The sequence below is a fragment of the Callospermophilus lateralis genome, chromosome 14 (assembly GCF_048772815.1).
Source record: "Callospermophilus lateralis isolate mCalLat2 chromosome 14, mCalLat2.hap1, whole genome shotgun sequence".
NCBI lineage: Eukaryota > Metazoa > Chordata > Mammalia > Rodentia > Sciuridae > Callospermophilus > Callospermophilus lateralis.
Window position 1 is genome coordinate 43,248,903 of NC_135318.1, and position 13,840 is coordinate 43,262,742.

The window sequence follows — 13,840 nt, forward strand, 5'->3', positions numbered from 1 at the left end:
ATCTATAGTGTGGATCAAAGCTGTTTGGCTGGAGAGTCTTGACTGCTAATAAGGTTTTTTACCTCACTGCGGTCCACAGTATTTTGCCAGATTGCCTGAGGTCAGCATGCCTTCCTGATGTTCATGGGCTGTGCTGCTTTTCCAGGAATGTCTCAAAGGGATCCTGCTTGAAGGAAAAGATGCCACACTGTGATATTTTGCTGCTTACAAAGAGAACAAGAATGGCCTCTGTCTTGTTCTTTCAGCCAGCTTCAAATAAACCTATCCTGTTTAAAAACAGAAATGGAACTGATGAAGTCATCAACCCAGAGTCTCCCCGCCCACCCATGTACATTTTAGTCAGAAGGAATCTGAAGATATAAAGAAATGCTTCCTCAAAAGGTCAAGGAGGAAAAAATACCCACCACCCCATTGCTCCTCCCATTCTCTACCCGTGAAATAGGATTGTTAGTATCCAATATGAGCTAGAGTGTCTGATTCTGCGCCATATGTCCTTGTTAGAAACACTGAGCTCATAATGACTAAAACCCTCCAGGGGGTTGTCAAAGCCACCAAGGTTATAAAGGGCACAGCATTATCACAGTTGAACTAAAATTTAATATGATTTTTTACTTTACCACCCATGGAGACCTAAGCAGGTGGTATGACAGACAAACTCTAAATAGCCAAACATGGTGTTTTTATGGCAGAATAGAAAAGAAACTGATAAATGTTTCTGAAATGTCATGCATTTACATGTGAATTTATTCATTTCTTTATTTTAAAAATTATTTTCTTATGAGAAATTGTTATTTAAAAACAATCCCTGAATTTAAAGTATTTATGACAAAAAGTTGTACATGCACTCACCAGTTAAAAATTAACTGGTCATCCCCAGAAGGAATGGTGAATCAAGTGGTTCAGAGAATTAGAACTCTGTCATCAGAGGTGGGAATTTCTTCTCAGAGCAAAGTTAGAGGTGTTCCTCCTCATGTGACCTGGTAGGCATTGGAGAAGGAAATGGGGTTACCATATTGGAGGTGAGAGTAGGACTGCAAATGCCCATAGAGTCAGTGGCTTGGGAGGGAGGGAGCCACCATGATCTTAGTGTTGCATTTTTAGAAACTAATTTTAGGTCACAAACACCAAAGAAGAGAATGAGGAATACATGAGAGGTTAGCTTGTTAGAGTGGAAAGCAGACCCCATGCAGAAATCAGTCTGTGTGGATAGCGAAGCCTTCGTGGCAAGCAGAGAATCTAATAAGAAAACTGGCTTTTCCCAAAAAGTAGCACTTCAGACTTTTTTCACTTGGAAAACCCTCTCTTCTTCTCCATTCTAAAGATGTTCCTTTTCCTAACAACTTGGAAAGTCTCTTCAGACCTCCTGACCACACCTAAAGACATCTATACTCTCTCCATCCTCCATCTAGTTTTCCCATTTTTATTGGTCCTCAGAACACATCCCTTGCCTCATCATACATAGGACGAGTTAAAACTTCTAAAATGAGGCGTCTAATACAAAGGGTACCATTTAGATGAGCAGTTCTGTGGTGAGATGAGCAACCCTCCCGCATAGAGGATGAGGAAAATAGCAACTTAGGAGTCAGAAACTTGGGGCTAGACAAGGGTTTCTTTTGCCTAACAGTAGGACCTTGACTACCTTTCCTAGTTTACTGGCTTAAGCTTTAAAATAAGATCCCTTTCACCTTTGACATGTGATTCACGTAGGACTTTATGTACTTTAGCAATTTTAGGAAGATCTTTAGGCTGAGGGGATGAATCTCTGTTTTCATTCAGGCACAGAGGTTTTGTACCATTTAATTTTTCTTGTCAAAGTCTTCACTTTTAATTTGAAAGTCTTTATTTGTGGGGGGTTTTCCTTCTTCTTTTCCTTACTCCTTTGGCTAGCTAGAGTGCAGGTGCCATTCAGATGGTCCAAAGAGATCTTCTTTGCAACCTTAGAGCAAGGCATGCTAAAGTAGAGCCACCCTGCCCCTCTCAAAAGCTTATGAATGACAAGTCATGAAAAATGTTTTTAATTAAGTCCATTATAAGTTGAATTAATATCTAATTCAGTCATAACTTGGGAAACTATAATATATGCCAGCTGACCCTTATCCAAATTTCCATGGAAATAGCAATCTTACAACACAGTATGTTCTTGGACTGTTCCAAAATTATCAGCCGCTTTAAGTGAGATTGACCTTCAGAAGGAAACCTTTTACTAACAAAATGTATTGAAGTATGTACTCAGGTGCTCAGGAAATAGGCTGAAGATGAAAACCATTTACTCAAAAAGATTCAAAGTTGGGCACGTTGAGATGTGCCTGTGATCCCAGCTACTCAGGAAGCTGAGGCAGAAGAATCATGAGTTTGAGGTCAGCATTTATAATAAGACCCTGGTATGGAGGGGGAAAAAAAAAAGGTTCAAGACATAATGCCTTTGGGCTTTCCTGTAAGACTTCTTTGAAACTTTTGATATTTTGTTGTTTCCATTTGAAGTCAAACAGTGGAAGGGTTTGCAGAAAAAAAAAAAAAAGTTTTGTTTTTTCCTGTAAGAGGTAAGGATTCATCTATGTTAGGAGAAGTGAAATAGTCTTATTCTTTTAATGATCAAATAAAGTTCTAGTTCAAGGGATAAGCCATATTTCAATAAGACCAGATTTATTCATCAAATGTATTGCTGTTACGAGTATGAACACATTTCAGATGAAATAATAGCATATGGGAGAAATTATCCATGTATTTATAAAAACGCCTAATAAAAGTGCAGACGCCATGACTATATGGCATGCTTGGCGAAAGTAAGGGCAGGTTTGCTGTATTCATAACAGTTGAGCTAATCTGTTCAAACCTGTGCATACCCCTGCAGAAATGACTCTAGCAGCTAGGCATCAAGCTGCAGCAGCTACAGTGTTACTTTCTACACAATGTCAAACAAGACAGAAATAACCAGGCTTCATAAATAGAATATCCTTTTAGAACTCAATAATCTTAAAGTGACTTGCCCATCACTGATGTCTGTCCTGTGAGATCAAAGGTTTGTCTTACTCATTTGGCCCTCTTTGTGGTTGCTGGTTTCCTTTGTTAATATGGAAAATGAGAATTTATTTGACAGGATGAACATATCCTATGTCTTAGGTCAAATGTGCATATTTAATCTGAAGTTAGCAGCTTTCCTTGTGAAGTCCCTGGATCATTAATCTGCATCCCTTTGGTATTCATCCTTTCTCACCATTTTAAGAATTTGCTTAATATGAATTTATGTATTAAAGTGATTAAAGTGCTCTGTAGTAGAGAGATTAGCCCCTTGTCTATAATATGACTATATTTTCCCCCGGTTTGTCATTTTTATCTTTTTAATGAATTTTTTTGCTTTGTAGATTTAAAATTTTTTTTCACATCATTTTATTTATGAAACTTTTTCTTTCCAGATTTTAAATAGAAAGGCTTCCCCATGCTAAGATAATAAGGAGATAGCTTCCCTCGTTTTCTTCTAGTATTTTTATTATTTCATGTTTAATTTAAAGCCTTGCTCATTTGGGTTTTTCTGGTGTACGGTTTAAGGCATGAATATAAGTACTTTTTTAAATGCCTCTTCAGTTTTTTCAAGACAATTTTTGGAGTTGTCCATCATTTCCTCACTGACTTGAGATAACATGTTTATCATACACAATTTCTATATGCCTTGGGTTCTATGTCTAGACTCCCTGTTCTGTTCCATTGATTCATGTGTCTGTTCTTATGTCAGGACAATGCTTTTAATTATTATAACTTTATATTACTTTAATAAGTGCCAGAAATAGTCTCACATTCTTCTTATTAATTTGTGTTGGTTTTCTTGAAATTCTTTTTTTTCTGATACGTACTTTAAATTTTACTTGTCTAATTTTTCTCCCTTCCTATTTTTAGCTTATTATAATTACAATAAATTTGTAAATTAGATTAGGAGGCACTGACATGGTTCAGTTTTGAAGTTGAGTCTTCCTATCTAAGAACTTCATGTCTTTCCCTTTGTACAAGTCTGAGTGTTTGAGGGATACTTAAAACTTTATTCATAAATCTGTACAATTCTAAGTTGTTTTCTTAGATATTTCATCTTTACTCTTGCTATTCTATACAGTCTTCCCCGGTTTTAGCTTCTAACTCACTGTGTTTGTATGTCTAATATCTATGTAGTAATTCTATATCCTGGTACCACTTTACTAAATTTTCATGTAGTACCTTTTCAATTGAATATCTTAGATTTTCCAAATCAGCCACAAAGTGTAAATGTTTTATTTCCTTCCCTAAATTTTTATACCGCTAAATAGGTTTTTATACTTCTTAATTGTATTGTATAATATCCAGTATAGTTAAGTAATGGTGGCAATAAGTGAGCATCCTTTGTTACTAATTTGGTGGATATTTTCTGGTGAGGTCCCAGTAAACATAATGTTCAGAAAAGCCCCAGTATATTTGCGACCTCCCTACCATGCTATAATCAAAGCTCTAAAATATTAATGAAGAAACTTAGGACCCTCTAGTTCACTTTCGTCCCATCATAATTAATAAATTCCAAACACAGGGAGATTGCAATTACTGCCCAAATTCCAAAAATTAAATTAGAAGACAAACTGGAACATTGTCTGTTAGGTCTCACACCAATTTTCTTTTGGGTAGATGGAAATTTCTTTATGACTATTTTTCTCTTCTATTTTTCTATTTTGTTGAGCTTTTCCCATTTTATCCTTCTCTTTCCATCACATTTCCGGGACCTCACATGTGCTGCTTGGCAGTGCATGCTTCCTCCAGCCTGCCATTGCCGAGGAGCCAAGTTTATCAAAGATTTCTAGACAGTGACATAATCTCTCCCCCACCCAAGAAGACCTCTTTGCTGTTTGCTCTTCCTGGATAAAGTGCATTGTCTTCCAAATGTTGCCGGTTCATCTGGCTTTAAAGTAGAAGGCTCAACTGAGCCACTGAACACTTCAAAATATGCTCCAGCTTTGATGGTTTCTTTTGCAAGATGATTTTAATCAACAGAACATGTGTCATAAATGCTATTGTATTTTACATTCATTTGTGAGTGGTATCGTGAAAGAAGTTAATTATAATATTTAAATGAAAAACATAAACGATTACATATTACTTTGATTCTGCATTCATCCTGTGTTGTAAGATTCATTAATGAATATCAAAATTAGTAAATGTTTTATATGCTAAGAAAAATTGTATACAGATGGGGAAAATATAAGCCAAATATTATTTTGATTAATAATTTTCTTCTGTAAAATAAAAGATAACATATTTGTCCATATGTAATTATCAGACTCTGGAATCAGAGAGACTTGGGTTTGAATTTGGACTTTGCAAGTGTTTGCCTAAATGACTGTTTAGTAACAAGTAACATAATCTCAACTGAGTCTTCTTCCTCATCTACAAAATAGGGAGAGGAATACTCCATAGAGTTGTGTGGGAATTAAGAGAATAATGCACATCCGGTGCATTTAGCACAGTGGCTAGCATAACAGAACACCTCAATCAATGACAGCTATTATTAAAACCTATTTCTTTTTTTTAAGTTTTTTTTTAAAATTTATATATGACAGTGGAATGCATTACAATTCTTATTACACATATAGAGCATAATTTTTCATATCTCTGGTTGTATACAAAGTATATTCACATCAATTCGTGTCTTCATACATGTACTTTGGATAAAAATGATCATTACGGTTCCACCATCATTTCTAACCCCATGGCCCCTCCCTTCCCCTCCCACCCCTCTGCCCTATCTAGAGTTCGTTTATTCCTCCCATGCTCCCACGCCCTATCCCGCTATGAATCAGCCTCCTTATATCAAAGAAAACATTCTGTTAAAGCCTATTTCTAAGAGCTCTACTAAAGCCTGTTAATTTAGAGATCGAAGAGTAAATGTGGCAGCTTGGCTTAATTTGGGTCTGCGATTGCAAAATAGCTCGTTTATCCACATAGCCTCCTTTCTGAGAGGTAGAACTAAGATTTGCAAGGATTTGATAGAAATCTCTGTTCTAGTTCTTCTTTTTTTAGGAATTATTTGGGAAAGTATGTCAATTAACATTTACCTAAATCCTCAAGGCTAAAAATATGTTCTTGACTTTTTTTTATTAGGTTTTCATTAGCCAATTAAAGATTATTGACCATATGATAAGTGGAATATAAAATGTTTATTGACCTTATAATAAGTGGAATATAAAAGACCAATATATCTCTTTTGCACTTTTAGAGCTAAGAGACTTGGGCAACTTTTAGTTATACACTTAGTTTGAGAGTAAATGTTTTGTGCTGGTCACAATACTGTACACGAGGGATACTTAAATAAAATGATAGCTCCCTATCTACTCAGAAGAAGCTTATAGTCTAGTTTGGTGTGTAGAATGGAACTTAAGCCACCTTGACACCTCTAATCCTCAGGTGGAGGAAATGTCTCTTTTATGTGTGATCCTACTGCATTCTGTGCGAGTGCTTATTTTAGCATTTCTCATATCAGTTATGCCTGGGAGACTGTTGGTGGTCTGAAGATAGGAATCAAGTCTTAAGAAGGTAACTAAAACAACATCTTGGTCCTGAAAGTACTTGAAATTGAATGAAATTGAAATGACAAAAATACAAACTACTAGCATATGTAAAGAATTGAGCTTTGCTATAAATTTACATGGAACAAATGCTACAAGCATATACTACAAGAGGTAGGTGGTTTTGGAGAAGGTTATTTAGAGGAGATGGACTTCAAGTAGAATTTAGAAGGAATGGTAGGATTTCCATAGGTAAGGAAGAGGGCAAGAGAATTCAGGGTGAAGGAATGTCATGAGCAAAGGCACAGAGGCAGAACAGTATGTGTGAATGTACTCTGGTGAGAATGTTAGGCAGGGCTTGGTTGTAGCTGCTGGCATTGCTGCCTTGATAAGGACATTTGAACAGAAGATACCTGATCACTTTGATAATAGTGCAAATGATGGGAAAAGAGAGAAAATTCAGGAAGGGCAGTCTGGAGATTTCCAGTATTGTAGATAAAAGATATTAAGGTAAAAGTAGATATGGAAAGAAAGGGAGAGATTCTGGAAATACTGTTTAAATGGACATGTCAGGGACCATCTGGAGGAAGGGTCAGAGATTCCAATTTAAGAGTCCTTATCTCAGAGGTGATGGCAGAAGCTCTGGCTGTGGCAATGCCAGTTGGGAACAATAGTGAGAAAGAAAGCCAGAGGAGGCAATGGAAACATGTAAAAAAAACTTATATTTAAAATTTTTTTAGTTGTGAATAGACCTTTATTTTTATTTATTTGTATGTGGTACTGAGAATTGAACCCAGTGCTTCACACATGCTAGGCAAGTGCTCTACCACTGAGCCACACCCCCAACCTCCAAAAAACTTATATTTAAGGGTAGGTAAAAGTTCAGATTTAGAAGAAATTGTGTTTCAGACCTTTTATTGAAAAGATGACTAAAACTGTGTCCTTGGGATTAAGTAGTTTGTTCAGGTGAAAATTTTGTCATTGGGAATTAGGTGAAAAAGCCATCCATATGGATGCCATTTAAAATTAAAATGTGTGACATGAATTGGTAGAAGGAATTATAAAAAAAAAAAAAAGAAAGAAAAGTCAAGAAAACAAAACGAAAAAAACAACAAAAATACTCTATTGCATTTTCAACACTGAATTACCCTTATTATCTCCCAGGCAACTTGCTATATACAAAACTGAGAAATATTTTGTTCAAATAAGCCAAACCAAATGATTTCACTGCAGTTCTACACAAGATTTTTTTTTAATAGGTGAAAGGGGCTACTAGGGAGTGAATCCAGAGGCACTTTACTATCTAGTCATATCCCCAGCCCTTTTTATTTTTTATTTTGGAACAAGGTCTCACTAAGTTGCTTAAGTCCTCACTAAGTTGCTGAGGCTGGTCTTGAACTTGTGATCCTCTTTCCTCAGTCTCCCAAATTGCTGGTATTACAGGTATGCACCATCATCCCTGGGTTATGCAGATTTGTTGCTATTAATGCTGTTGTCTTCTCTGATTGTGTCAAAGATGCAGGTTGAAAATGTTTTTAACTCTTACCAAGTAAAATATTTGTACCTCAAAGAGAGAAACCTGACCACAGCAAACATAAACTTTAAAATAGAGACCATCTTAAAAAATAAGTATATGCTGGAGCCAGTCTTTAGGGTGGCATCATCCTTGCTAAACAACAGAACTAAGTAATATTATTTACTTCGTTGGAAGAACTGAGCTTTGAAAATGAAGCATCACAAGCCATTATTAGTGAACTGTTTACAACTAAATGAGCAAAGCACTGTAAATACTAAAAATTGATGGTCCATGCCTAGAAAATTGAGCATTTTCATTCTTAGGAAATGGAATTTGGCTATTTGAATGTGGCACAGCAAATGATCCTATTAGCATTTTCATCCATGGATTCTTGGCCTACCCAAAGAGATCTGAAACACAATTTTAAGTGGACTATTTTCTAGCACAGAGGTTCAAGAAAAATAATTGGGTTCTTTTAGTTTTCTTTTGACCTTTTTTTTTTTTTTTTTTGCTTACTTTGCTTATTAAAGTATAATATACATACAGAAAAGTGTTTACCAAATGTATAACTCAATGAAGTTTCACAAATTGAAATATATTCACCCATATATCCAGCACCTCAATCAAGACACAAAACATTACCAGCCCTTTAGAACCCACTATCCCCATATATTACCTTCCAGTCAATAGTTACTTACACCCCAAAGTAAACATTGGGAGAGAGGTCTCCATGTGTCTCCCATGTTTTTGCCAATCTTGTAAACAGAGGCATTGACTGACAGTGTTCAGAATATCTTTTCAAAGATATTTGTGAACAGCTTAGAAGATAGTGTCTTCCTCAGAGCAAAAAGCAGCCTTGCTTACAAGCTCAAAAAGTAGATTGTCTCTCTTACAAAGGAAAAAGGGACAGGTTTATTTACTATTCAGAATAATAAAGATAATGTCTCTCTTCAAAACAAACATTCAAGTTCCCTAAACTCAGGATTCCTTTCCTATAATATATTTCTATATGTGCACCAGTATCACCTGGCTTTCTTCGTGTTCCCTCATGGGAATTAGAGCTTAGGAAGTTGGTGTAAATACTGATACAATACTGAGTTATAAGGTCTTTTCATCTGATCTAGCATTCATTAACTAAGAAGCTTAACTTGTTGGCTTACGTGTAGGGTAGTTTGAGACCCTTCATTGTTCTTGGTAGTAATCACTATTCTGACTTCTACTACCATGTTGGTTTTACCTGTTCCTAAACTTCATATATAAATGGAATTATGTAGCATGTACTTTCATGTTCATCTTCTGAGATCCAACATCATATTTGTGAGATTTATTAATATTATTTCATTTAAGCATGATTATTTCTCATATCCTTCCATTGTGTGAATATTTAAAAACTTATTTTGCTAGCATGCACAAAGCCCTGAGTTTGATCCTTTAACCTGAAAAAAAAAAAAAGGCAAGGAAAAAACTTTTTTTCTACTATTTATGAACATTGGGGCAGTTCCCAGTGTCTGGTATTACAATTGTGCTAATTCTGTTAATAAAAACTTTTATCCATGTCTTTGGGTGAATATATGTATTCATTTCTGTTGAGTATTTTCCCAGAGCTAGATTAGAGGGTGTGCATAGATATTGCCAAACAATTTTCTAAAGTATTTGCACCAGACTACTCTCTCCCTAACAGAAAATGAGTCTTCTGGCTTCTCTGTGTACTTTGTATCCCAGCCTATTTTCTATCCTTTTTTTTTTCTTAAAGAGTAGAATGTTTTTGTTTTATTATCATGCATATAAAGAAAGGCAAATGTGGCAATATTACAAGCATTTATGCTGTTTAGTAAAGAGGCACATCAATTACTGTGCTGTTATCAGGACAAATAATCAAATAAGACACTCAATTAGAGTCACAAACTTTTTGTAGGATATTTTTCCACAAAGACAATAATTTCCAGTTTTCTGGTTCTGAAAAGACCAAGTTATTCAAATTAAATTTTGGGGGGATACAGTATCAACAGAAACCAAAACAAGATGAAAATTGTTATGAATATTCACATAATTCCTTATATTGTACAGAAAAGACATTCTTCCAACTATTCCTAATTACAAGCAAAATAAGTTGGTATAGCTCAACCTTCCCAATAAGCAGAATAGAGAAACAGGAGTTTACTAAGCATAGTAAAATTAAGCGGCATAGTATTAATCTTCCACATAATTTAAGGCCACAGGAAAACACCTAAATACAATTGTGTTTCTTCAAAGAATGCCTCTCTTGCTAACATATTTAACACTCCAATCACCTTCAGTTTTTCTATCTCAATCCTGAGAGAAATATTTCTCCTCCCATTACCACTAACAGAGTAAATACCTCTTCCTCACAGGCTCTCATTCAAACTAGTCTTATTTTTTAGTCCCAGTTTTCCTCTGGCTAATTAATTTCTGCTTTACCTCTGACCTTTTTGTTCAGTTTTCTCTGCTTAGAACACCCACTAGTCTCTTCAGCCTTACACACCTCTCTGAACTTGAAATCACCTTTTATTCTCTCTAGATCTGTGTCTTTTTAACCTTCTAAGCATTACTGAATCTGGGAAGAAAGTAGAGTAGGCAATAGGGCCTCTGGCAGTCGATTTTACAGGACAACCTCTCTGCCTCTGGAAATGATAGAGCTAAGTTACACTATAAAGCCTACTTTTGCCTGTGTTTTTGAACCACCACTTTTTCAAAAAAGAGACATGAGAAAAAGAGGTTAAGGATAAGTGTGTATGTACCCTGGCACATCTGGCACCTAATCATTTTCAGACTAAGGAAGGGGGACAAATAAAGATAACCTAAATTTGTATGAATTCATTGGTTGGAGCTGAGAAAATCTGGAACTTGACCAGGACACCGTTAACTGCCTTTGACATGAAAATAGGGTTCTAAATTGTCACCCCAGCCACTTGCCTAACAGTAGGGTTTCTGGATGATGAAGGTGGTTGGTGGTAGTCGTAAAGAATTGGAGAGATCTTTTGGAAAAGGAATGGAAAAGTCTTTTGTATTCTGGCAGAAAATCTTGGCCCATCACCAGTTCTAGAAATTCTTGTTTACCAGAAACCAGAAAGTGGAGCTGAGAACAATCTGGAATTTATTTATTCAGTAGCCCAAAGGGGTAAGGATAGCCAGCAGCAGGCAGCAATAGGTGATCAGAGAAACAGGAAGAACAGTGAAGTCACATAAATCACACAGACCACTGTTTTTCTCCCTGGACTTAATGCCCAGTAATTGTCCACAGGCCATGAGCCTATGCTGCCAAATCCAGAGAAGAGTGCCTGGAGTAGGCTCCTACACATAGCTAGAAATCCAGATGGTAATATAGAGAGCAGAAACCCTGCAAACAAGTAGAGTCCAAACAATGCAATCTATAGCATCATCTGCTTGGTTAAAAAAGGTGTGAACCATATATGGCCAGGCATCATGTGATGTTGATGCAAAATAGCATGAAGAACATGTGCAAATTCAGCAGCACAGCTAAGAAGTTGTCAATCTTGAGGCTGAGAGAAAACAAAGTTTTCTGTGGCTGTGGCTCAGTGGTAGAACCCTTGCCTAAAACAACTAAACAAACAAAATGAAGGTATTGTGTCCATCTACAACTAAAAAACATTTAAAAAATGGTATAGAAAGGTCAGCATACACATACACATATACACAAAAGTAAAAGGCACATCAATAATCATAGGTCCAGCAGGAGGTGGTGGTATAGGATCTTGTGGGGAGTAATCCCAAGTGCAAAGGTTCCAGATTAGAACCCAAAGGACCTGGGTATCTCTACTGGCTTCCTTGTCTGGTGACTTCTGATTCTCTATGCAACAGGTAGTATTCTAGGGAATCTGGCCAGAAGTTCTCTTTGATCATCTCAGAAGTTCTGTCGCACTCTGGATGACTGTGGTCTGAAAACCAGGTGAAGAAGTTGATGAGGACATCTGGGTTCCCAACCTATGGTTCATGGCCCTTGAGCCATATGATCAGAGCAGAATGAGATACACTTGGCCAGAGGATTCGACCTCATACTCTTTGATAATCAGCTTGTTTCTGAAGAAGGGATTTCTTTGAAAGAACTTGAACGTGCAACTTTTCCTATGGTATCTGAGCTCCTTCACCTCCAGATTGGTTATATAGGCTAACATCTCTTCATCTTGGGTCCTAATCACTGGGTACAGCTGCGGCGGTTCTGAAGAGTGGTGATCCAGAAGCCAGGGATGTTCTGAATGATGTAGTTCCTCAGTTCCAGGTCTTACTGACGCATCCACCCAAGCTTGAGCCCCAGCTGGAGGAAGGCTTAGTTAGCTTGAGCATTGGCAGTGTCCAGTTCCAGCCGGATGGCCTCCAGAGGGTTCATATTGGGCTCCACATTCAGGAGACGGGACCCTGCCTCCTCTTTCACCTCTTTTATTCCTCCATTTTCCGCCTGCATTTGCATTTCTTGACTTGCTGTTTTCTCAATCTGCTTCTCATACCCTGTTACTAAGAGAGCACACTTTTTAGTCTTCATGTCTTTGGACCTGGCCATCATTTCAGAGGCTGCCCTCTCTGTGCCATAAGTTTCTAGGGCCTTCTTCCCACTTGGGCTAAGTGTCTCTTGACCATGAAAGTTAGGCTTCCATCAGTTGCAACAGAGGTAGAGGCTGTTTCCAGGCTCTCAGTGGGTGACTGTGCCACTTCCTGCCCCACTGTGGTGACTCCATGGCCATGACCCCCATAGATTAGGATCTAAGGAGTATTGCCACTGCCTGCAGTGTCCCAGATGTGCCCCCCTCCCGTTTGGAAGTCCCAGCTGTGTGAATATGTTGGCCTCCAATCTGCTGTCACCCATCTCCGCCACTACTAGGTGTCTCGCTGTCCTCATAGGGTCCCTCACACCGATGTGGGTGAAGCCCACATCAGGAGTGGCGCAGCTGTGGACTTGGAGGAGTGGGGTCTTCTTGATCCCATCCAGGGTGCTCATGTTGATAGCAGCCAGACCCCAGGCCAGTAAGGGTTCCTTCCAGATGAAGCATTCCTGAAACCCACCGACCCACTGACAGTTGCACGGCCCACCGCTCAGTCTCAGGACATCCACTCCATAGTCTTGCAACTCTGTCTCTTAAGTCGCCTCCAGGACCATCTGTGTTTATTTTAGCCTTTCTATGGGTAATGGTGTCATTTGGTTTTAATTTGCATTTACCTGATGTTTGTTGAATTGAGAACTTTTCTTATGTTTTCTGGTTGGTTGGATAACTTCTTTTGGGTAATGCCTGTGTCTTTTCCCCATTTTTTGATTGGATATTCTGTTGCCCATTATTTGTAAGAATCCTTTATATAGGTTTGATAGGCCCTTTTCAGCCACGTGTTTTGCAGATATCTTCCATTCTGTGGGTTGCTTTTTCACTATCTTAATGGTACTTTTTGAAGAGTAAACATTTTTAATCCTAATATGTTTCAATTTATCATTTCCCTCTTTAAGTTAGTACTTTCTTTGCCCTATTTAAGAATTCTAACTTCTCCAAGATCTTTTACATGTCTGCCATCCATCTGGAACTGATCTTTGTAAATGGTGTGATAAGGGTCATAATTTTCCCCCATAGGAATATGTAATTGACTTAGCGCTGTTTATTGAAAAGACAATGCTTTACATATGCATAGGTTTTTAAATCTGTCCATCAGATGTGGTATATATCATTAACCAGAATCAGCGATATGCCTTTGCCTAACTCCAAGGTGGGGGAGCGGACAAGGATGGTAATAATTCTCCCCTGAGCCTGTAAGAAGAAGGAAACTGGGAATTTTGGTGAGCATTGTAAAA

General features: G+C 37.5%; 2 protein-coding genes across 2 annotated transcripts in view; one reads left to right on the forward strand and one right to left on the reverse strand.

Moving 5' to 3' along the window:
• Acyp2 (acylphosphatase 2) overlaps window positions 1–13,840 on the forward strand; it is a 157,130-nt gene that overhangs the window by 102,327 nt on the left and 40,963 nt on the right. The gene's annotated exons all lie outside the window — the stretch shown is intronic.
• On the reverse strand, window positions 11,732–12,568 carry Tspyl6 (TSPY like 6). Its single transcript, XM_076833854.2, is given in 4 exon segments — window positions 11,732–11,862; window positions 11,865–12,044; window positions 12,047–12,226; window positions 12,229–12,568. Coding segments are annotated over 4 exon segments (831 nt in total).